Raw genomic sequence first — 25824 nt, 5'->3', positions numbered from 1 at the left:
GAGGAAAAAGTGACGTGTGCAAGCAGAGGTACGGTATAATATTGCAATAAATGGAGGGCACTCAAACACAAGAACTAACGTTACGTAGGCGATGGTGGCTGTTGGACAGGCCGCATGTTCGAGCTGTCCCCCCTCCCCGCAATGGGACCAGGACCCTGGCTCTCCCTGCATCCCCAGCCAGAGTCCACCAACGACCACCCGAAGTACCCTGCAATCCCTCCACTACAAGACACCAGCTCCGGACCCAGCTGGCCCGGGTCACCATCTACCCCACGACATCGACCCGGCCGCCATCTTGGGGCACTGCAGCACGAGGCCGCGTGGCCTCAACTCGACCCTAACCCCGGGCCCGGCCGGCCCCGACATCGAGGCCCCACCATCCTCCCAGGAGGCAGAGTGACCACTTGGCGAGTCAATGGGAGAAGGAATCGTCAACGGCTCTCCTCCGCCAGGTGTCGATCACCCCAGGCCGCCTGGGCGCTGGCTCCACCCCCCTGCTGGGTGTCTGGACTCCCTCATCCCGGACCTCCCGGCCCCCAGGCGCGAGGGTCCGGACATCAAAGGGGACCAGACCTATAACTGGGGCAGGACCAGACCAGGAAGGCAGTTGTATCCTGGAGTCGAGAGACCCGAGAAGAACTCATCCGTGACTTGGCCTGCTGGCGCTGCCGCGGCCCTCTGCCTCGTGAAACCATCGTCTTGGCCTGCTGGCGCTGCCGCGGCCCTCTGCCTCGTGAAACCATCGTCTTGGCCTGCTGGCGCTGCCGCGGCCCTCTGCCTCGTGAAACCATCGTCTTGGCCGGCTGGCGCTGCCGCGGCCCTCTGCTTTATGAGACTATCACCTTGGCCTGCTGGCGCTGCCGCGGCCCGATCCACAGACACTCCAGCTCGAGGATTGTGAGCTCGCCTTTTTACCCCTACCTGTACCGATCCGGTACCAAGACTGTCCCGCTACCCCCTTTCCCTACAGAGACTAGAAGTGAGAGGACCCCCGGGTCCAAGATATCCTGTATCGCTGATATCCTTGCCTTAAGAACCTTATATAAAGCCTTGAACTCGACTTGGTGTGGTGCCTGTTTGTGGGGAGGGAGGTAACTTGTCTGTACGATCGCCGGAGACGGTCCCCCCCCCGGGGATCTCTCCCTCGGTATCCGGCCGACCCTCAGGGTCCCCGTCTAACATTGGTGGCCAGCGACGGGATCCGAACCTACGCATAATCGTACAGAAAGTCACTCGCCCCACCACACACAACAACCATGTCAATAGAGAGCGGAACAACGGAAAAATTTCAGATGGAAAAATTGGAAGACTACAACCACCGGGAACTGAAGCAATATTGCATAGAACTTGGACTTCCAACCACAGGTCTTAGCACAAAGGAAGACTTCAAACGAGCCCTAGAAGCTTGGGCAGAAACGGGTACGGCCGTACCCCGAACACAAACAACCGAAACGAGCCCCGCACCAACTAAAGAAAGAGCGGATCTCTCCCTGGAAGAGATCCGAGAAAGAGAAAAAAACAGACTCCACGAATTAGAACTTGCCCGACTTCGCTTAGATGGGGAACTCAAGCTGGCAGAACAAAAAATAACCCTGGAACACTTACGGCTCAGGGAAGAGCGGGAAGACAAGCAAAGACAGAGGGAGCTAGAGGAAAAGAGACTAGAGTACGAACATGAGCGCAATCTCAAAGCACTGGAGATCCAGAAACAGAATAAAGACCTCGGGCTCCCCGAACGACCGACCCCGTCTGCCTCGACCGAACCCAAGGTTCACATCCCCAAAGATGTCATCCGGGAATACCACAAGAACGATGATATCCAGCAGTGGTTTAAAGCCTATGAGGTGGCAATGACCTCCCACCGGATTCCCCGAAGCGATTGGGGAGCCGGATTATGGGGGAGGTTTGTCAACGAAGGGCGGGACGCCCTGCTGCAACTCCCGGACCAGCTGATGACCTCCTACGACCACATGAAGGCCGCCCTCCTCACTCGATACGGGCTCACACCTGAGATGTACCGCCAACGGTTCCGCGACTGCAAACGGATTCCGGGTACAACTTGGGTGGAGTACGTGAACTTTTTTAGCCGAGCCTTCGAGGGGTGGATCAAGGGCAACAAAGTAACCACCTACGAACAACTCTTTGACCTTATCGTATGGGAACACCTGTCGAACAACTGCTTCGTGGAGCTCCGGCAACACCTCCTGGACAGCAAGCTAACCGACCCTCGACAACTCGCCGCCGAAGCCGACCGGTGGGAAAGCACCCGAGTTGGCCGGAGCGCACCCAGCGAAGTATCCAGATCGTATCGCCCCCGAGGGGGAGGAGGAAGTCAGGGTCGGGGGAGAGACCCCGGCCCCTCGTCACCCCCCAGAAACGCCTCGACCCCGGTTGGCCGGGGAAGCCCTGCCGTCCGGGCCGGTTTCCGGGCCAACATTACGTGCCACAGGTGCCAGCGACCCGGCCACTACGCCAGTGATCCCAACTGCCCAAAGAATCCGAACACTACTCCCCGCCAAGTTGCAGCGGCGGCCCTAGGGGAAGAAATAATCCCGGAAGACCAAGAGGAGTACGAGACCGATCCCTCTGAATGGGCACCCGCCGCCATGGCACTGGTCTGCTTAGGGGAGAGAGACATGATTCCGCGGGCCCCCCTTCCCGCCAACACACAGAAGTACGGTCAATGGGTCAACATCAATGGCCGCCGGGCGGAAGCCCTCCGCGACACCGGGGCCAGTGTAACGGCGGTCCGACGCCACCTCGTCACTCCAGACCAAATCTTGCCGAACATTCTTTGCCCTGTTCGATCAGCCGACAACTCCGAAAGCCTATGCCACATGGCCTGCGTCCCCTTCGAGTGGGGAGGAGTAACAGGGATGTTAAAAGTAACTGTCCGCGATGATGCCCCCGTGGACTGCCTCCTAGGAAACGACCTTGAAAGCTCTCCCTGGGCAGCTGTCGAACGGAGGGAGCACCTGGGGATGCTTGGCCTCCCCGAATGGGTCTGCGTCACGACCCGGTCCATGACCGCCCGCGCGGTCCCCAGCCCAGAAGAGCCCGAGTGGCCAGAACCTCCTCCCGCGCTCATCCCAGAGGAGGCCGCCCCAGAAGCCATTCCCTTGACCCAAACCGAAGAAGGACCCGACCAGCTTCGGGACGTCCCTGACCTGGCACAATGGCGGCAGGAGGGAGGCCCCACGCAGGAACAATTCCGGGCCGAGCAAAAAACCTGTCCTTCTCTCGAAGGACTCCGGCAGCAAGCCCTGGCCCAGAGCACCGGGGATACCTCGGGGGCCCACTGGATCTACTGGGACCAAGACCTGCTCTACAGCGAGCAGAAAATTGCAGAACTAGGGGCCAGTCGGGTGCTGGTGGTGCCCCTTCGCTTCCGAGACTTCCTCCTGAACTTAGCCCACGATGTCCCCCTTGCCGGACACCTGGGGCAGGATAAAAACCTACGACCGCCTGGTGACCCATTTTTTCTGGCCCCACATGCGGAAGGATGTCACCAACCACTGCAAGGCCTGCCCCACCTGCCAGGCCAGCGGAAAAAGTGGCCGAAAAATCAAAGCACCATTACAACCCTTTCCTGTCGTCACCACCCCGTTTGAACGAGTGGGAATAGACATTGTGGGGCCCCTCGACCCTCGAACAGCCCAAGGACACCGGTTCATCCTGGTCCTTGTAGACCACGCCACCCGCTATCCCGAGGCCATCCCTCTTCGGACTGTGACGGCCCCCGTGGTGGGCCGGGCCCTGATGGGGATCTTCTCCCGGGTGGGGTTCCCCCGGGAGGTCGTCAGTGACAGGGGCACGAACTTTATCTCCAGATATATGAAGTCCCTCTGGCAGCAATGCGGGGTCACCTACAAATTCACGACCCCCTATCACCCGCAAGGAAACTGACTGGTCGAGAGATTCAACCGCACCCTCAAGGGGATGATTATGGGTCTAGAAGAACCCCTTCGACGCCAGTGGGACGTACTGCTGCCATGCCTCCTGTTTGCCTATCGGGAGGTCCCGCAGAAGTCCCTCGGCTTCAGCCCCTTTGAACTACTGTACGGACACCCCGTCCGGGGCCCCCTCAGCCTAGTCAAGGAAGGTTGGGAGCAGCCTCCCCAGAAAACTCCCCCGGACATCTACCGGTATCTCCTGGCTCTCCGCAACCAGACCCGGCGGTTCCGAGACACCGCCAAAGCCAACCTCGAGGCCAGTCAGGAGGACATGAAGAGGTGGTACGATCAGCACACGTCCTCCATTGAGTTCGAACCTGGACAACAGGTCTGGGTGATGTCCCCGGTTGAGCCCTGTGCCCTCCAAGACAGATGGTCCGGGCCCTTCAAGGTAATCGAACGCAAGGGGCCCGTCACCTATTTAATCGACATGGAGACTGCCCGGAACCCCCTACGGGTCCTCCATGCCAACAGGCTCAAACCCCATTTTGTGCGATCCGAACTCAGCCTCCTAATGGCTACCGATACTGGGACAGAAGAAGACTCCGAACCCCTTCCGGACTTACTGAGGGCCCTCGAGCAGGATGGCTCAGTGGAAGGGGTCCAGCTCTCCGAGGCCCTGTCCCCGGAGCAACGCCAAGACTGCCAAACGCTCCTGAGGCAGTTCGCCTCCCTGTTCTCCCTCACCCCCGGAGTCACCCCCTGGTGCCTCCACGATGTGGACACCGGGGACAGCCCTCCTATTCGACACCGAGCATACCGCGTACCAGACCGGGTACGAGCCTGCATCCAGACCGAGGTGTCCAAGATGCTGACCCTAGGAGTGATCGAACCCTCAGACAGTCCCTGGGCGAGCCCAGTCGTCCTGGTTCCCAAGGCAGCTGCCCCGGGCGTTGCCCCTGAGCTCCGGTTCTGCGTGGACTATCGAGGGCTGAATGCAGTTACCCGGACCGACGCTCATCCCATCCCCCGGGCAGACGAGCTAATTGACCGGATGGGGGCCGCCCGCTACCTGAGCATCTTCGACCTAACAGCGGGCTACTGGCAGATCGGCCTCACCCCTAGGGCCCAAGAACGATCCGCCTTCTCTACCCCAGACGGGCACTACCACTTTAAAGTCATGCCCTTCGGCATGAAAAACGCCCCGGCAACGTTCCAACGGCTGGTAAACCAGGTACTGGCGGGCCTGGAAGACTTCAGCGCCGCCTACCTGGACGACATTGCTGTGTACAGCCACCAGTGGACCGACCACCTCCGCCACCTGCGGGAGGTTCTACACGCCCTCCAGCAAGCCGGGCTCACCATCAAGGCCAGCAAGTGCCAAGTTGGCCAAGGGTCCGTGACCTACCTGGGACACCAAGTGGGAAGCGGGCTGGTGGCCCCTCTCCAACTCAAGATTGCTGCCATCCAGGCCTGGCAACCCCCTAGGAGCCAAACGGAGGTCCGGGCCTTCCTGGGGCTCACCGGATACTACCGGCGGTTCGTGAAGGACTATGGCAGCATCGTGGGGCCCCTCACAGAGCTCACCTCCAAAAAGAGCCCCAAAACCGTCAACTGGACCCCGGACTGCCAATCAGCCTTCGAGAAGCTAAAGACCGCCATGTGCACGGCTCCCGTGCTCCAGGCTCCCGACTACAGCCGGGAATTCATTGTGCAGACGGACGCCTCCGATCATGGTGTGGGGGCCGTCCTCTCCCAACTCAACGCCGAAGGGGTCGACCATCCGGTGGTCTTCATCAGCAGACGCCTCTTGCCCCGAGAACAGCGCTGGAGCACCATTGAGAGGGAGGCCTTCGCCGTAGTCTGGGCACTCAAGAAGCTCCGGCCATACCTCTTCGGCACCCACTTCCGGGTGCAAACAGACCACCGACCCCTGCAATGGCTGATGCAAATGCGGGGGGAGAACCCAAAGCTGTTGCGCTGGTCCATCTCCCTGCAGGGGATGGACTTCACGGTGGAACATCGTCCAGGCCAGGACCACGCCAACGCCGACGGCCTGTCACGCTTTTTCCGCCTCAGCGAGGAGAGTCCCCAGGAAGATGGCTGACTCTCCCCGCCTTCAGCTGGGGGGGACGCATGTTGGACAGGCCGCATGTTCGAGCTGTCCCCCCTCCCCGCAATGGGACCAGGACCCTGGCTCTCCCTGCATCCCCAGCCAGAGTCCACCAACGACCACCCGAAGTACCCTGCAATCCCTCCACTACAAGACACCAGCTCCGGACCCAGCTGGCCCGGGTCACCATCTACCCCACGACATCGACCCGGCCGCCATCTTGGGGCACTGCAGCACGAGGCCGCGTGGCCTCAACTCGACCCTAACCCCGGGCCCGGCCGGCCCCGACATCGAGGCCCCACCATCCTCCCAGGAGGCAGAGTGACCACTTGGCGAGTCAATGGGAGAAGGAATCGTCAACGGCTCTCCTCCGCCAGGTGTCGATCACCCCAGGCCGCCTGGGCGCTGGCTCCACCCCCCTGCTGGGTGTCTGGACTCCCTCATCCCGGACCTCCCGGCCCCCAGGCGCGAGGGTCCGGACATCAAAGGGGACCAGACCTATAACTGGGGCAGGACCAGACCAGGAAGGCAGTTGTATCCTGGAGTCGAGAGACCCGAGAAGAACTCATCCGTGACTTGGCCTGCTGGCGCTGCCGCGGCCCTCTGCCCCGTGAAACCATCGACTTGGCCTGCTGGCGCTGCCGCGGCCCTCTGCCTCGTGAAACCATCGTCTTGGCCTGCTGGCGCTGCCGCGGCCCTCTGCCTCGTGAAACCATCGTCTTGGCCTGCTGGCGCTGCCGCGGCCCTCTGCCTCGTGAAACCATCGTCTTGGCCTGCTGGCGCTGCCGCGGCCCTCTGCCTCGTGAAACCATCGTCTTGGCCGGCTGGCGCTGCCGCGGCCCTCTGCTTTATGAGACTATCACCTTGGCCTGCTGGCGCTGCCGCGGCCCGATCCACAGACACTCCAGCTCGAGGATTGTGAGCTCGCCTTTTTACCCCTACCTGTACCGATCCGGTACCAAGACTGTCCCGCTACCCCCTTTCCCTACAGAGACTAGAAGTGAGAGGACCCCCGGGTCCAAGATATCCTGTATCGCTGATATCCTTGCCTTAAGAACCTTATATAAAGCCTTGAACTCGACTTGGTGTGGTGCCTGTTTGTGGGGAGGGAGGTAACTTGTCTGTACGATCGCCGGAGACGGTCCCCCCCCCGGGGATCTCTCCCTCGGTATCCGGCCGACCCTCAGGGTCCCCGTCTAACAGTGGCACTGTGGCAGTATCAAAAGCAAACAAAGTACCGTAAGAGGTAGGAAACAGAACACGATATCAGCCCCATGCCAGTCAGAGGCAACAGTGCGGCCAATACTGCAAGTTTGCTCTAAAGAGGGTGACTGACTGGCAATAAATTGAGGGCACTCACAGAAGAATGAATGTTACGTAGGCGATGGTGGCACTGTGCAAGTATCAAAAGCAAACAAAAGCCCAAAATAAATTCTCAAAATGGCTATGCAGGAATGCGTTGGAAGTGGAGGTAGTCTTATACGGCGAGTATAGCACAAAACCTACATTTTATCAAGAAAAGTAGGGGGTCTTATAGGCCGAGTCGTCTTATACGCCGGAAAATACGGTAACTGTTCACACAAATAATTACATAAAATAAGAAATGAAACACTAAACTGGAATCTGTGAAAATGAACCGGCGACCGAGATACAAAACAGTAGGCCGGTGCCAAAGAACAGGGCATATAAACTCCGCGTCAGAAGATACGTACAATACACTCCAGGCAAGTAAAAGTTACTTACCGTCATTAACAAAGCAGATTCCTCACCTTGTGAATATTCCCCAGGCGTCCGGCTGGATCCAGAAACTTTTAAAGCAGTTCTCCTGCTTGCCAGGAGGTGTCAACGTGCAGGTCCTGAAGGACAAGCCTTCCATATAAGCATCGACCATGCATGCTAACATTAGTTCTAGGCTGCTTACGCCTTCTGAACCAGAGTCCATTAGCAGATTGGCATGGCCAGTGTGCAGACGTCCAAACTGGCACTTTGATATGAAGAAAAAAAAAAAAAAGAAAAAAAGAGTACAGTCACAAAGGGTAAGGTAGAGATTCTTACCGGACTGTAGTTTTGCAGTTTGAAGAATTTTCTGGATTTACATGCCGTGCATTATTCCATCTAGTGGTTGGGTAGGCCCGGGTGGGTGAGGTGAGAGTAGCGGGAGCGAGCGCCAGAGCGCGAGCCCCAGAGCACGAGCCACAGAGCGCCAAAGAGCGCGAGCGCCAAAGAGCGTGAGCGCCACAGAGCGCGAGCCCCAGAGCGCCAGCGCCGCAGAGCGCCAAAGAGCAAGAGCGCGAGCGCCGCAGAGCGCCAAAGAGCAAGAGCGCGAGCGCCAAAGAGCGCGAGCGCCAAAGAGCGCCAAAGAGCGCGAGCGCCAAAGAGCGCCAAAGAGCGCGAGCGCCAAAGAGCGCCAAAGAGCGCGAGCGCCAAAGAGCGCCAAAGAGCGCGAGCGCCAAAGAGCGCGAGCGCCAGAGCGCGCGAGCGCCAGAGCGCCAAAGCGCGCGAGCGCCAGAGCGCCAAAGCGCGCGAGCGCCAGAGCGACAAAGCGCGCGAGCGCCAGAGCGACAAAGCGCGCGAGCGCCAGAGCGCCAAAGCGCGCGAGCGCCAGAGCGCCAAAGCGCGCGAGCGCCAAAGCGCACGCGCGCCAGAGCGAGCGTGTAGGTGTAGGGTCTGCTATCCTATGGTCACCCCAAATTTATCCTTTTTGCTTCACTGGTTTTCGACTACTGAGGCTGTGGGCCTGCTAATCAGACCCCCAGCCTGCTGTTCTCTCTAAATTATTAAAACATGTGCTATAGGTACATACCACAATTGGAAATGGACTCCTTGTTAGCCCCTGTACCATGCACTATAGGTGCTCAGGGCATAGGTGCCACCAAGGCCTACCAGGGGCTGCGGCATATCTTTTGCCACCCCTGGCTGGTTCTTAAATTGACACAACTGGCTGATCACTCAGCTGGGGCAAGGTGGTGTAATCACCTCTTGCTTAGGTATAGTATACCTATATCTAAACCTATATCTGGACACATATAAACCTGCGAGTCACTCCTATGGAAGGCCTTATCAATCCTGGAGGCAGAGTGCGTGGTTTAATGTGAGATGGAGCTCTAGCATGAGCTGAGCCTGTCTGCAGCTGTCGGGAACAACTCCCTAAGCTGTTTCAAGATAATGCCATACCATATACTATTAAGTGCATTATAATCCTCGCGGTTATATAGCAACTTTGGTTTGGCTTTATCAAAACATGTCGTGTAAGGTGTCATACGAATTGGAATACTATCCCCTCGCCAGTTCTGGCGACGGGGATAGCATTCCACCCCTTTAGAGGGGTAAGACATGTTACTTTACTGAAATGCGGTTAATTTTAAAAGAGCCTCAGATCCACAAAATGGACGCTTCTGCCACAGACACAGGTCTGACCCCCTGCAGCTGACCGAAACTCAGCCAAGGGGGCCTGGACAAAGGGTTTCCTGTCGCAGGGCAGTGTTACACCCCCCCAGACAGGAGATCGTGGATTGTAGCAGGGAGGTTTGAAAGAAACCAGACACTGCATGGGGAGCACAAGGCTGCCCCTTGCATAATCCGGCCAAACCGGTTCTGGGGCACTCCAGCCCTCGTGCCAGCGCGGCCTGGATCAAAGGAAGGGGGTGTATCCACCCACTTCCTGGGTCCCACCCATAGGAGGGGACCTAGCAGGTAATCCAGCCCCCTAGATTGGTATAAGAATGGGAGCAGTGCCGATGCACTTCAGATTATCCTGATGAAACCTAATAAACGAAACTCTGGACCCTTCGACATCCTACTCGACATAGAAGACTGAAGAATCTCCCTTGTGGTCAAGGAGTGACCACCCTGTGCAAACAGGCACCATCCAGCCATCGACGTCTGCTTTGTTGCAGTTCCCGCCGGAACTCGAGCGACAGATCGACGAGATCAAGCTTGCCTGCCTTCTAACAGCCCGATCCACAGTCCCTGCAGAGCCGAGACCCGTGGAGGCGACCGGAAGCGTGGGGCACGCCATCTTGAAAAGACCACGAGACGCTGACCGTGCAGTCCACGAGTGACCCTCGAAGCTGTACACTGGGGTTTGAGAAGCCCCAACCCTGAGCCCCTCTTGCACCGAAGTTCAGCCATCCACACGACGAGTGCTGCGTGGGGCCCTTCTGCTTCTTTTGGCTCAACGCGTTGGCCCGGTCACTTGCCAGCTGGCTTGTGGCCCCTGTGCCAACGAACCTTGAAATAAGACTTGTGATTCTGGTTGCTCCAGATTTGCACCAGCTCCCCTGAAAAGGAGCCCCCATTCTGACCCTCCTGGTTCGAGTGAGAAGCAATCTCCTGGTTTCGCGTGGATTGCTTTTGCCAAGTGTTGTTTGCTCCAATCTTGAAACCGACAGCGCCGACGGCGAGAGCCTGCGTGGGACAGATCGTGACCCGCTCCTGGACCTCGTAGATGCCCCAGAGCCCAAGTGACAGCGGAGAGAAGCCTCGACAACCACCTGATTGCGCCCGACATTGCCTGGTTCCGTCCTGGTTCAACCCTGGTCACTGCTGAGTGACCCAGACTGTCCCCTCTGCTTTCAGGTACTTTTCGACTCAAGTCCACCCTTGGACTCCACCGGACACTTCTCCTTCACCTCGCCTGCAGCCCTTTCAGCTCCAAGCACCAAGAACCTGCGTGACGAAACCTGACTCAACTTCGACCCTATGCACCCGCTTCCTGTGGGTGAGGTAACATTGCAACGCCGGTTTTCCCACACTGGTACACACCTCTAGGGTCTGTGTCTAAAGTTTTGTCTTTCTAGGTTCAGCGGAAGTGTCCTTAAACTCTATTTGTGTAACTTTTACGCACCATTGGTTAACATTGGTACATGCTTGTGCTTTCAGCACTGCACCCGAATCCCGCGGGCTTTTCCCGACTTCAGCATTGCTTGTCCCGACTGCTCCCAGCGATTCCCTAGGCCCTAGGCCTAACCACTGATCGATTGGCATCTCTTATACCATTTTTTTTTTGTATAATGAGTGGCCCCTAGGCCTCATCCAAAATTGTGCAACTTTGTATGTTATACTGTGCTTTCGATTTAACGCTTGTGCCCCTTTGTTCATAAATACTGGGGATTGTTTTTAGTAATAAATACATATATTTTTATAATATATACTTGTGTGGTGTCCTTTCATTTGATATTACAGGATTGTATTTGGTAAAACAGCTCGCTTAACACGACCTCTTAAGTTAAGCCTTTAGGCTGCTTAGTCCATGCTACCCCTAGGATAGCTTGTCTAATAAGGTTGACTTACAACCAGACACCATAAGGGTTGTTTGGACTGATATATGATGTTTCCAATTCTGGAACCACCTTGTATCAGGCCAACTTCTCACAGCGCGCGCCAGAGAGCGCGAGAGAGAGCGAGCGCGCGAGAGCGCGCGAGAGAGCGAGCGCGCGAGAGCGCGCGAGAGAGCGAGCGCGCCAGAGCGCGCGAGAGAGCAAGCGCGCCAGAGCGCGCAATAGAGCAAGCGCGCAATAGAGCAAGCGCGCCAGAGCGCGCAATAGAGCAAGCGCGCCAGAGCGCGCGAGAGAGCAAGCGCGCCAGAGCGCGCGAGAGAGCAAGCGCGCCAGAGCGCGCGAGAGAGCAAGCGCGCCAGAGCGCGCGAGAGAGCAAGCGCGCCAGAGCGCGCGAGAGAGCAAGCGCGCCAGAGCGCGCGAGAGAGCAAGCGCGCCAGAGCGCGCAATAGAGCAAGCGCGCCAGAGCGCGCAATAGAGCAAGCGCGCCAGAGCGCGCAATAGAGCAAGCGCGCCAGAGCGCGCAATAGAGCAAGCGCGCCAGAGCGCGCAATAAAGAAAGCGCGCCAGAGCGCGAGAGAGCGCGCCAATGCGCGAGAGAGCGCGCCAATGCGAGAGAGAGCGCGCCAATGCGAGAGAGAGCGCGCCAATGCGAGAGAGAGCGCGCCAATGCGAGAGAGAGCGCGCCAATGCGAGAGAGAGCGCGCCAATGAGAGAGAGAGAGCCAATGAGAGAGAGAGAGCCAATGCGAGAGAGAGAGCCAATGCGAGAGAGAGAGCCAATGAGAGAGAGAGAGCCAATGCGCGAGAGAGAGAGCCAATGCGCGAGAGAGAGCCAATGCGCGAGAGAGAGCCAATGCGCGAGAGAGAGAGCCAATGCGCGAGAGAGAGAGAGAGCCAATGCGCGCGAGAGAGCCAATGCGCGCGAGAGAGAGCCAATGCGCGCGAGAGAGAGCCAATGCGCGCGAGAGAGAGCCAATGCGCGCGAGAGAGAGCCAATGCGCGCGAGAGAGAGCCAATGCGCGCGAGAGAGAGCCAATGCGCGCTAGAGAGAGCCAATGCGCGCGAGAGAGAGAGACAATGCGCGCGAGAGAGAGAGACAATGCGCGCGAGAAATGGCGAGCATCCTACAGCTGAAGGACTTACACGAGAAGGTGAGTGTGTACACCACCCCGCTGAAACCCACGGTCAAAGTCAAAAGGTACGACGAAGACGCGGAACCTCTGAACACCAGAACCAGTTGAGGAACTGGGAGAAGAGGACTACTATTTCGAGGGAGAGGGCGACCAAGATCTGCAATCCTACTGGGACTCTACTTCCTCGGAGGCACAAGACGTGGAATGGCAAGATCTCAACACCGAATCACCGGAAGAAGGTGTAGACACTTACCCTTCGAGGCCTTCAGCGCCAGCCAGCTTGGGGATCTACAACATGGTAGTGCAGAAGGCTGCACTGACTTATGGATTGAAAATGAAGCCCAAGGCAGGTTTCCTCCTGGAAACTCTGCCTCAGCAAACCAGAAGCCAATTCCTGCCCATGCTCACCAGTGTGCTGGACCAGGGAAAGAGGCCTTTAAGGAGCCAGCAGATTGCAAAGCTGTGAGACAAAGAACAAAGGAAAAAATACAAATATTGTTCACAGGACCCTGCATACATCCAGGGGTCAGTGGCAGCAGATTCCATAATTGCAGCAACGGCTAGGAAAAGGGCCTATGTTCCCACAAATACGGGACCACCTCCAGACAAGGAGTGTAAGAGGATGGATCTCACAGGTAGAAAGGTGGAGAGGAATGCAGCAATACAGTGGTGCATTGCGAACTGCAACGCCCTGCTCAACAGGCACACATACCAACACTGGGATGAAGTGGGCCAGCTCCTAAAGCACCTACCAGATCAGTACCAACAAAAAGCTGCTCACCTGATAGAGGAAGGAAAGAACCTGGGAAACGCATGCCTGAAATCAGCACTGGATGCTGCAGAAACATCTAGCAGGCTAATGAGGATAGGGGTGACCGAAGACACGCATGGCTGAGAATTGCAGGATTCAAGCCGGAGGTACAAAGCAACATCCAAAACACACCCTTTAATGGAGAGCAACTATTTGCTACACCAGTGGACGACAAGTTGGCACAGCTCAAGAAGGACAACAAAACAGCAAGGTCCATGGGAGCACTGCAGTTCAGGGGGATGAGAAGAGGCACAGGTAATCTCCCCTCTGCAACTGAGGTAACACTTCTTGTAGTGTAGTCATTTTGATTCTTTGCACTTTGGCAAACTTGTTTAGAAATCTTAAGTTTAATATTGGCCGTAATGATCCGTCCACCTTTTGAATTAGTAAGTATGTTGAATATACTCCGCTGCTCTTTTTCCTGTGCGGTATGCTCTATTGAATATTCTCTGAAATTCTCTCACCTCTTACCAGGTGATATAGCTCTTCTTTTGAATATGGCCTTTGCCTTGGCCGTTTGTGCGGAGGCTGTCTTGTTACCTCTATACAGTATTCATACTGTATTATGTTCAGAATCCACTTTTTTTGCGGTCATTTTCCATTTTTGTTGAAAAGGTGTTACTCTGCTTCCTACTGGAGTGGTATGTTGGAGGATTTAAGTTTGTCTTTGTTTGTACTGACACTGCTGGTTTCTGAAAGAGTACCTCTGTGGGCAGTCACTTGCTAGATGTTTGTTGTCCACCCCTTTGTGGCAGACCTCTGCCATGGGGATGCCCTCAAAAGGACCCTCTTCCTTGAAATTGCCAGCCTTGTTGCTGTCCCTGCTGTGCTCTGGTTCCCGGCCTGGTATGTTTGCTGGTAACCTTGGTGTGAGGTAGTAGTTGTATGCGTAGAGGCACACCATTAAGAAGACCAGCGGGGAGAGGTACACATCTGAACTGCAGGGCTCCCAGGGACCTTGCGGTTTCGTGGTCATTTTTTAGTTGATTTAGTTTGTAATCAACCACGTTCCAAACAAAACAATTTGTTCGACAGTCAATGGAGAATTGTGTTGCTCTGCACTTTTGGCTTGAAGCCCGATATTCCAAGCCATGTGTTTCTTCTTTCTGTTATGCCAATCATTTGTCTACTTGATGTTTCGGCTGCATCAAGGGCTGACTCAAACATATGTTAGTAATATTTTAGCCCTCTTCCACCAGGTGGCTTGCCCTTTTCTGGAAGTGTTCTGGTAGGTTTTGTAGCAGTTACCCTACCTCCTCCCAGTGTTGGTACGCATGCCTGTTGAACAGAGCATTAGAGTTTGCAATACACGATTGATTTGCTGCAGCGCTCTATTTTCCTTCCTATGAGGTCCATCCTTTAACTTTGTCTGGAGGTGGCCCCACTGTGGTGTGCAAATTGGCAGTTTTCTTGCTGTTGAGGCAATGATAGAGTCCGCTGGTACTGATACCCCAATGAATAAAGGGCCTTTTGAGGAGTGTTTATATTTTCTCAGCTCTTGGTGTTATGGCCTTGCAAACAGCAAGCTCCTTGAAGGATTCTTTCCCCTGGTCTAAGGCACTAGGTGGCATTGGCAGGAATTGGTTCCTAGATTGTGAAGGCATCAGTGTCCCCCCCCCCCCCCCCCCCCCAAAAAAAAAGGCTTGAGGTTACTCTTCCTCTAGCTGAACCCGAAACGTTTCTGCAGCCTTCTTTATTACCGGATTGTACATGCCAATGTCATCAAGGGGTGAAGGCCTCGAAGGATAGGACTACTGACTTCAGGACGACTCTGCGTCAAGGTCTTGCCATTGGAGCGCTTGAGTCGAGTTGACGATTCTGTGTATGCTTGTTCGTCCTGTTCAGCATCTTACCTTAGAGTAGGAAGCTTCCTCTTCCTCGATTATTTTGGAGGTTCTAGGTGGTATGGGATCTTCGGCAACCCTTTGTGTTTCGGTTTCCGTTGATGGACAAAAGCTTGAAGCAATGCAAGATTCTGCCAAAGTCTTTTTTGTGCTGGAGGATATTCACCAATTAGGCTTCGAGCCGTCTCAATCTGGGCCTCATGTGTTTCGGCGAAGAGATGGTCTGCTTTTCGTTTCTAGACTGACACCGGGGCGGTCATTGAGATTTGCTTTGGTCTATCTTTTTTCAACACAGCAGCATCCTTTTCCAGACTGTCCTTCGACATCTTGGTTTTTCCAAGAACCTTTGCCGCGTCTGCTTTTGCTTGGATGCAGCTACGGTCACCAAATGCTTGGACGCTGAGGATCCCTTTTGTGGTGTAGAGTGTTTGAGACTCTTCTGTTCCCCCCCCCCCCCCCTCCTCCAAGGTCGACGACTGTTCCCTCCTTCGAAGTCTTCTTCGACTTCTATGACCAATACCTCTGTCCTCGTCGCCTTCTGGTCCTTTGACTAAGTGGTCTTTGTCCTTGCTGGAGAGGCCAAGGTCTCGCAGGGATGGCGGTGGTCCTTGGCCTTGCAACTGCGGTTGTCGTCGAGTTACCGGTGGAGATGTAAGACCCCGGTGTTCTGTTCTCCGATGATTTCAGTTTTTCCACGATTCTTCTCCGTATCAATCCAGACCCCACATCGGAAAAAAGAATCTGAAGATTGCTACCAAAGGTGGGGCTTCTGAAGGAAGTCAGTCGAAGTCACAGAGAGACACCAAATGGTACTATGTCGTCAATGCCCACTAAAAAAAAAAAAAAAAAAAAAAAAAAAAAAAAAGACATACTACAATTCTGGGCCCAACCGCTAGATGGCAGAATAATGCACAGCATAGTAAATCCAGAAAAGATTCACGCTGCAAAACTCATGTTATCAATCAGTGAATGATATTATAGACTTCTGAGTCTTAACTCCTTGCATGCGGCCCGAATTTTCGCGCTGTGCGGCTGTTTTGAAGGGTGGGCGGGATCATGACGGCCCTCAGCAGTCATCAGCACATGCCCACCATGCATGACGGCCGGGGGCCGTCATCAGCATGCAAGGGGTTAAGGTAAATACATATACTTTGGCATTTAATTTTAAACAAATATATTGAATGTCGTCCGACTTTAGGTTTTACTCTGTCTACCCATTCACATTTCTACAACATGCATCAGCAGAATACTGAGTGATAGTATTTCCACACTATACTTTTTCCTAAGGCTTTCACTAAAAGGATTTTAACACAAACTTGTACCTACACTAGTACTAGATTCAACTCCGGAGATTTAAATCTATAATCTGGCGTTTCTATGGTGCAGGATCTTGGGAGTGCTTCTAGTCTGAGTAATAATTTTTACCCCCGTGCCAGTATCACAAGATTTGAAGACACTTTAGGGAGGCAGGAGAGGGGGATTTGGAATTAAGAGCATAATAAAGCACGCAATATTTTATATTCCAGCATATTTGTGGAGTCCGATTAACTCACTACCCCCTCAGAAAGTTAAAAGTAGAATAACTTGTTACTGCAGGTGGGACAGTGCATACCAAACCTTCATCCTTGTAGCATGCTCTAGGATTACAAAGATTCTATAACTGCACACAAGGGCAGTAAAGATACCAGAAAGGGACCCACTTCGTTCGGAGATTTAAAAAAAGACCTTCAAATGCTTCTTTAGCTTTTGTTACATTTTTATCTTCTAGACAGCACTCTTAAAGTCATCAAGAGCAATTTGAGAATACAACCAGTGCACCTCCAGGCCATGCGGTACCTCAGGCCACTGTTGAAAAGATTACTCACCTTCTCTTGGTAGATCTCCAGATAAGACATGGTGACTTTGAAATTCCATGGGGCGCCAGAGGAACTGTTCTCTGAGCGAGTCATCTGAAACAAGTCCTTCACTGCACGGGGGATGATGCCAGGCTGATCTGGACTTCCGAGCATGGTGTGAGTTTTACCTGTGAGGAAACCACAATACACAGTAAGGACATGTTATTACAGACCTTGACATACAACAGAAGCACCACAAGGTACAGCATGAATGTTCAATTTCAGACTAGAGCAGTCTTGCTGCACGGGGAAATTGAACTGCTTACTGTGTTGAGAAACTTTCAGAGAACTTTTTATTCAGGTTTTAAAAAGAAAAACTAAATCCAAGAAGTAACAGAGCTATATGCAGCACCTAATTAGGACTAACAGTACAGCAGATATTACAACGTTCAAATATTTGGCAGTATAAAACTAGTCTAAGACATTGGCAAGCTAGATTACTTTGTACCACAATGTAGCCACTCCCAGTGTAGTGTCGCTAGTGCAGTTTTAGTTTGCGAGTGCAGGCATCTCACAAAAAGTGAAGGACTGGTCTCACACCACCTGGTGTCATGCTTCATCATAAACTAGTCCTCGCCCTCTAAAAACTTGGTTTGATAGAGGGTGGGCATACACCCGACAACAGGGATGCACTTCTAAACTGAGTGGGGGCCCATGGGAGAAAATCGTGAGTTAAAAGGCCATTAAAGGTGTCCGCTTAAATTTAATAGAGCTGGCATCTATATGGAAGTTTAAAATAAGGTGATCCATGTAATGGGGATATTATTGTCCCCTATACCGCTATCAATGAGGTCTACATGTTTCTGCCTGTAGGCCCAGTTGGGTCCGCGGCATTCATCAGAACCGTGATAACCAAAAAGAACGGGCTCCACTCTTACCACACTATGGTGAGAGGATTTCCACTCAGTGGGGTGATGAGGATCACACTCCACGGTGATCTGTCTAAATTCTTAAAGCCTTAAAGGAGGTCAAAATTGCCTCATAGGAGGATGAGGGCAGGTGACCCCCCCCCCACCCCCCCCCCTTCGGTCAAATGTGTGACTTGATGATCTCCGCCTCTATGCCTACATCTGTGCACCTGCGTGACGTGACGGCGAGGAGCACAGGTGCACAGAATGCCGCGAATCCAACTGGGCCTACAGGCAGAAACATGACCTCATTGATAGCGGGGGAGGGGCGCGACAATAATATCCCCATTACACCGATCACCTTATTTTAAACTACCATATACATGCCAGCACTATTCAATTTAAGCAGACCCCTTTAATCAGACCCTCCAGCTTATCGCGATTTCGCGATTCACGAAAAAATCGCGAAATCGCGGGACTAGCGCCATTGCCGCGATATTTACATTTGTGGCCGCGATATTGTAAAAGTTTCTACTGGGAGACAGCAAAACACATAAATCTTCATTTACTGGCTGTGCGCGCACACACGTCATTCCGTGCTGCCGTCCAATATCTGCTTCCTCCTGGCCAAGCTGTGAAAGGCGATCAAGCAGAACAATGCGTGTACAGCTCTCACAGTCTCTTTTTTCTCAGAAAGAGCCTGTTGAAAATCGGAGCCTTGATCAGCAGCAATTGAGCAAAAAAAGAACCACACGTTAGGTTCCCGGATATTTTCTTCAGGCGTCCACAGCCTCTTGTGATGTTTTGGAAGTTGCAGCAGTTTGAATTCTAAGCTGCCCTACAAAACCATCTGCCTACACAGGGTTTTGAATCATTTGGTTGTTTTACCTGCCTTGTTGTAACGGCACGTGCTGTTTTGCCAACATATCTTCCACAAAGATATTTCGAGGCATGAGCTGCTGCGCAACTGTTGTGTTAAGAGAGGTATTTTATTTTGAAAGCTTCAATGCGGTCTATTAAATTAGAATTAATGTGCACACACATACAGACAAAAATAGATCTATTTCAAAAAGAAAGAAACATTTCGGCTGCCATGTTCCCAAGCTTATCCAGGCACCGTTTGGACATAATAGAAATGCAGTGGAGACTGGGCGGATGCATGAATGAATGATGTATGGATGCAGGATGGGTGGGTGGATGGATGGGTGGGTGAATGAATGATGTATGGATGCTGGGTGGATGGATGGATGGGTGGATGGGTGGATGCATGAATGAATGATGTATGGATGCAGGATGGGTGGATGGATGGGTCGATGCATGAATGATGTATGGATGGATGCATGATGGGTGGATGCATGATGGGTGGATGGATGCATGAATGAATGATGTATGGATGCAAGATGGGTGGATGGATGGGTGGATGCATGAATGAATGATTTATGGATGCAGGATGGATGGGTGGATGCATGAATGATGTATGGATGGATGCATGATGGGTGGATGCATGATGGATGGATGGGTGGATGCATGAATGAATGATGTATGGATGCAGGATGGGTGGGTGGATGGATGGGTGGATGCATGAATGATGTATGGATGGATGCAAGGTGGTTCGTGCTCGCTCGCTGCGGTGCAATATGCAAATTAGTTTACGCCACACCACTTTCAAATGTCACCAGCCACCCCTGCGTGTTGGTTCTATAAAGTAACACTGGAAAATGTTTTTTCTACCAAATAGAGCAGTTTTCCGCAGTAAAGAACGCAATGCTGTCTGAAACAATAATGCCTAGAAAGTAAGGAGGGGCAACATCGAGACCACGTGCCACCTGTCGCCTATTCTAACTTCGATCAGCTGGAGACTGCTGTCCCGCAGACTTGCACCTCCCTCAGGGACTGCACTTCTGGGCATCGTGGGAGACGGGTGGGGACTGAGGGGGGAGGGATTGATCCACACGTGACGGCCAGACACACACGTAGCCTCTCGTTTCGTGAATGGCGAGCTATCTTTAGCCTATGACCCGAGTGATGTCATTTAACGCTCATGGAAACACTAGCGGCAGCCAGACATGAAACCTACCGTAGCTGTGAGCCTTCACCCACCGCACCACATTGTAAATAAACCAAATAAACATAGCTTCATGTTAAATAAGTAAAAAAAGTAAGATATCTGTGTTTGTTCTGGGAAAAATGGCCACATAAAATGCCGCAAAATTGCCGCTAAATTTCCATATTTGTGCCGCTAAATTTCCATTTTTGTGCCGCTAAATTTGCTAATCCATGCCGCTATATCCTGGGGGGTCTGTTTAATGGCCTTTTAACTCACTATTTTCTCCCATGTGCCCCCACATAGTTTAAAAGTGCATCCCTGTTGTCAGGTGTATGCCCGCCCTCTATCAAACCAAGTTTTTAGAGGGAGAGGACTGGTCTATGATGAAGCATGACACCAGGTGGGGTGTGAGACCAGTCCTTCACTTTCTGTGAGATGCCTGCACTCACAAACTAATGTACAAGTTACTTACCTTCGGTAAAGCTATATCTGTAAGAAACAGTAGTTCGTATTAGATTCCTTACCTTAGAACACCCACAGGCATCAGACTGGATCCGGAAACTTTTGCGTAGCATTACCCTTGCGTCGGTAGGCGTCATCTGCGGCTCCGCGTCAGTCGTTGGGGGAATGACTGAGTACGTAGACGTTGCCCTCGCGCGCTGACGTCAGTTCTTATACACAGCTTTTCCGCGCCAGAAAACGCAGAGCCATGATAAAAACCAACACTGGTGCCATAAAAACAAGGGCCCTGAAAGGGGATGACCTAAACCCTAGATATCGGTTCGCAGAACGGGGAGGATGGGTGGGGTGGTAAGGAATCTAATACTAACTACTGTTTTACAGATATATCGTTAAGAAGGTAAGTAACTTGTGCATCTGAAAGAAACCGGTCAGTATTAGATTCCTTACCTTAGAATAGATACCCCAGCAAGGCCAACCCCGGTGGTGGGTCTGCGAACCAATGATCACACCAGAAAGTCCTGGAGAACGCAACGGCCGAAAAAGCAATCTTTCCGGACTTGGCTGTCCAGGCAATAGTGTCTTGCGAACGGGTGCAGCGAGGCCCACGTAGCTGCCTGACAGATGTCCTGCAAGGGGACTCCCCGGCCCAGGGCAGTAGTAGCCGCCGTGGCCCGTGTGGAATGGGCACGAAGCCCCACAGGAGGCTCCTTTCGAGCCAAAGAGTATCAAGCCTTGATGCACAAGACGACCCATCGAGAAATGGTTCGCTTGTGCACCGTCCTTCCCTGGTTAGCGCCCACGTAACCATAAAGGAATTGGTCATCCACCCGGAACTGGCGTGTGTGCGATCCAGATAGAATGAGAGCGCACGTTTTGAGTCCAGACGGTGGAGCCTCTCTTCCTCTTTCGAGGGATGCGGAGGTGGAAAGAAGGTGGTCAAAGTGATGGACTGCCCGATGTGGAAGGCTGTGACTACCTTGGGCAGGAAAGAGGGTCGCGTCCGCAACATAACTTTGTCTGGATGGACTGAAAGGAAAGGAGGCTTAGAGGAAAGAGCCTGGAGCTCACTCACTCTCCTGGCAGAGGTGATGGCAACCAGGAAAGCGGTCTTCAGAGTAAGGAGGCGAAGAGGACAGTTATGAAGTGGCTCAAAGGGAGCGCACATCAGAAAAGTGATAACATGGTTCACGGAGGCATCACGAAAGGGACTGGAGGAAACATGGGTGATGCCCTTTAAGAACCTATTTACAATGGGGGACTTTAAGAGGGCTGATCAGGTAGCCTTAAGAAGGCGGAAATGGCCAAGAGGTAGCCCTTCAGAGTGCCCAGAGAAGAGCCCTGCTGGGCAAGAGAAAGAAGCAAGAGGAGAACCTCTGAAAGAGGGGCAGAAAGAGGATCCACAGCCTTTGCTGTGCACCATGCCACAAACTTGTTCCACCTGCAGGCGTATACAGATTTTTGTGGAGGGACGCCTGGCTGCCAGAATGACATTACAGACTTCAGGAGGCAAGTCAAATGGCCTCAACTGCCGCCGCTCAATCTCCACGTATGTAAGTGGAGACTGGACAGGTTCGGGTGGAGGACGGTCCCTTGCTGCTGCGACAGAAGGTCCTCCTGAAGAGGCAGACTAATCCTAGGGGGGAAATCGGCAATCGACAGTCTGAGTAGCTCAAGATACAGGACCTCTGTGCCCAGTCCGGAGCCACAAGGATGACTTGGGCCCGGTCGCGCCTGATCTTCAGCACTCTGGGCAGAAGTGGTATAGGCGGAAAGGTGTACAATAGACTGCAACTCCACTCGCGACGAAAAGCGTCTGAGCGAGTGCCACCTTGGAAATTCCAATGCGCAGAACTGACGACATTGCACGTTCTCTTCTGTGGCGAATAGATCTAACCAAGGCTCTCCCCACTGCTGAAAGAGGCCTTGTGCCACGTCAGAGTGCAGACGCCATTCGTGATCCATCATGCACCGACGGCTGAGTTTGTCCGCCCTGGCGTTCAGGGAACCTGCCAGGTGTTGAACCATCAGGATCATGCCCTGATGTTCCAGCCACTGCCAGAGGCGCAGAGCCTCCTGGCATAGGGTCCACGACCCCACCCGCCCTGATTGTTGCAGTACCAAATTGCGGTGGTGTTGTCCGTGAACACCTGCATTACACTCCCCCAGACAGAGGGGAGGAATGCCTTCAGTGCAAGTCGGATCGCCCGCAGCTCCAGAAGGTTGATATGGAGTTGGGACTCCGCCGGAGACCAGAGGCCTCTGATCTCCGCCTCTCCCACATGGCCTCCCCAACACTGGAGGGATGCGTCCGTCACAACTACGTGCTCCGTTTGGGGTAGTGAGAGGGATCTGCCGCTGACCCAATCGCGGTCCGTGAGCCACCACTGCAACTGTCTTGCAGTGCCCTCAGAGATCAAGACATGGTCGGACAAGTTGCCCTGATGCTGGGCCCACTGAAACTTCAGGTCCCACTGCAGAGCCCGCATCCGCCACCTGGCGTGATGCACCAGAAGGATGCAGGAGGCCATCGGCCCCAGAAGCCACAGCGTCAACCTGACCAAAACTCTGGATAAAGGCTGAAAGATCGGAATCAGAGCCTGAATATCCCGAACCCGCTGTTCGGGAGGATAAACCCGAACTGCACAGAGTCTAGAAGCGCTTCGATGAAGAGGAGCTTCTGAGAGGGGCACAGGTGTGACTTCGGCACATTGATGGAGAACCCCAGCAGGTGCAGGAGGTCGGCCGTAGTCTGGTGGTGGCTGACTGTCTGGGGCGAGCCCGCCTTTAACAACCAGTCGTCGCGGTAGGGAAAGACAAACCCCTAACCTGCGCAGATAAGCTGCGACCACCGCCATCACTTTCATGAACACCCGTGGGGCGCTGGTAAGGCCGAATGGGAGCACGGTAAACAAAGTGCTCGTGGCCTACCATGAGGCGCAGGTATCGCCGGCAGGATGGGGAAATAAGCGTCCTGCAAGTCCAACGCTACCATCCAGTCTCCTGGGTCCAGGGCAGCTAAGACCTGAGCCAGTGTTCACATCTTGAATCTCTTTCCGGAGGAAGCGGTTGACGTTCCGCAGGTCCAAGATAGGGCGTAGGCCCCCTTTGCCCTTCTTGGGTACCAGAAAGTAGTGCTAGTAACAACCACATCCTACTTCTGGCCCAGGAAAGCGCTCGGTGGCCAAGAGGGCTGTAACTTCCTGTCGCAGAAGATTAAAGTTATCCTCCGATACGCAGTGGTACTGTGGTGGCATGGCTGGAGAGGTCGCCTCGAAGAGGAGGGAGTAGCCCCTTCGGACGATTTGCTGCACCCACCTGTCCGATGTGATGTCGCACCAGTGGATGAGGTGATGGCGAACCCTGCCCTCCACTGGAGTTTCGTGGGCCTGAAAGCTCGGACTAGGAAGCCTTTGAGGCGGATGCTGCGGGGGTGGATGTGTACTGGCCGTGCTGTTGTCCCCAGGCACCGCAACGGCGGTAACCACGTCCGCCACCGAGCTGGATGTTAGTCTGCGGCCCGTGGCTGGCAGGACGTGTAGGGGCGCCCCTTCCTTGGCCACGAAAGGGGCCAAAGGCAGCAGACTGCTGGCGCGGGGCCGACAGGCCCAAGGACTTAGCCAGCCCTGGAGTCCTTAAAGCGCTCAAGCGCACTGTCTGCCTTGTCGCCAAAGAGGCGACGGTATGTCCATAAGGGTGTTTTGGACATCAGCCTGAGGAAAATTGAATTTTGCCCTGTCATGTGTCCCTACGTGTTCCCCATTATATGTTATTTGTGCATGATCGACATGCATATGTTCCCCTCTCCAGATTATAGTTGTGTCCAACGTTAATATGCCAGTTATCCAGTCCTCGTGAAAGCAACGAGTTTTAGGCCTATGTTGCCAACGTTTTACATTGTACACGTTAATTCATCGAGTTGTCCCCGTTTCTAGGCCTCATAGGGCCCGGACACCAGATTCAAGCTCAAGTATCCTGAAACCACTCCGAGGAGCGATGCAGCCCCTCCCGTATTCCTGACCCTTCACTTATTTCTGCCAAGCAGCGCGGTGCCCAGCCTGGCCTGCCTGCCTGCCTGCCAAGAATATGTTATGCCTCTAGTTATCAGTTCAGCTCCCCGGCTTCACATTCCTAAGCTAACGAACCGTATAAACATCTTCAGTTATAGTCTAGTCTTCCTGTCTCCATGCAAGAGAATTACTGAATTAGTTTCCATAGAAGATTCATAGCTCACGCAATACATAAAGAAATATATGCATGCACTAGCCTTGGTGTCAAGTAGCCTTTACCCTGATGACTTTTAGATTCAAGCAACATGTTCTCTAAACACAAGATATCAGATATGCTATAGGTACATGTCGTCCTGACATCCCAGACTTTAGTCTCCTCTTCTGGTGCAGAAGTCAGAGCCCCCAGCTCTCCCCAGTTACACGTCATGGCCCGTTTGCGCGCACCAGTAGGTTAAAGGTTCCAGCTGCCCAGGTAGCCCCCTCCATGTATCCACCCATTTATGACACTTCTGTGACGTTTACATCACATGTCTTCGTGCACGCCCTGTGCACGCCTTCTTTTCACGCCCATATGTTCTTATCTTTCGTTTGTCACTTGTTACGCCTACTGTATTCAATGCAATTGTACTGTTTTCCTATATATACTATGTAATGTTAATGAGACGGGGCAGCTGCCATTCCATTCCATTGCATTGCATGCCACATCATGGTCTTTAGGCTCGAGCCATCCGATTAAAGCCATTCTGACTCAGATATCACGGATCCTGCCTCTTATTTATTGAGCCATCTGTTATAGTTAATGTATAGAAAAATAGTATCGGTAATTAATTATTTATTTACCACATAAAATGGCGCCCGAACAGGGACGAGCCCCTTCCCCACGCGCCGGCGATGTAATGCAGGCCCCCTGACCCTTCTACAGCCGTGACGGAACCCTACTGTGCACCTGCAGATATTTCTGCTTCAAATCTCCCTCAGGCCCACGGAGGAGACGGAGACTGCGGTCCGGCATCCAGACGAGGCGGTGAGGAAGGCGGGTCGTTCCGACCAGAGCCCAAGCCGAGAGAGCAAGGTCCGAGGTATCCGGAGGCCCACCTGTAACTGAAGCCCGAAGCGCATGCGTAGTGCGTAGCAGTAACCAGACATCGTAGCAATCCAGTCCGAGGCCTTCAGTTTGCTTCCCGGTGAGTACCGTTGCTGGGGGTATCTAGACGGGTTCATTAATTTGTGCCCGGTCCGACGGGTTTGGGTACACAGATCCGGTCCGACGTGTTCACCTAGGTGGATACGGTATGACGTGTCTCTTTAGGAGACCGGTATGTTCTGTACTGTTTTAGCAGTGCATCCAGTAATTCTAGTAAGTCTGTTCTCGAGAAATTCAAGTATTATGTTTTCAATGTATTAGGTAGTATCTGTTCGAACTGTTAATGTGTTATTGATGTCGTGGTACGAGTGATTGTTTTGCTATTCATTACTGTGTTCATTGTGTATGG

The 25824-nt window shown here is 53.5% G+C and overlaps 2 protein-coding genes across 2 annotated transcripts in view; one reads left to right on the top strand and one right to left on the bottom strand.

Moving 5' to 3' along the window:
* The window catches only part of PAGR1 (PAXIP1 associated glutamate rich protein 1), a 206110-nt gene that overhangs the window by 51547 nt on the left and 128739 nt on the right, over positions 1-25824 (top strand). The window lies entirely within an intron of this gene.
* KIF22 (kinesin family member 22) overlaps positions 1-25824 on the bottom strand; it is a 242721-nt gene that overhangs the window by 107031 nt on the left and 109866 nt on the right. Inside the window, exon 4 of the mRNA XM_078652399.1 lies at positions 16938-17095. Within this exon, the coding sequence (XP_078508525.1) occupies positions 16938-17095 (158 nt within the window). The remainder of the gene's footprint in view (positions 1-16937; positions 17096-25824) is intronic.

Source organism: Lissotriton helveticus, chromosome 7 (assembly GCF_964261635.1).
Source record: "Lissotriton helveticus chromosome 7, aLisHel1.1, whole genome shotgun sequence".
NCBI classification, from domain to species: Eukaryota; Metazoa; Chordata; class Amphibia; order Caudata; family Salamandridae; genus Lissotriton; species Lissotriton helveticus.
This window is presented reverse-complemented; position numbering and strand designations above follow the sequence as displayed.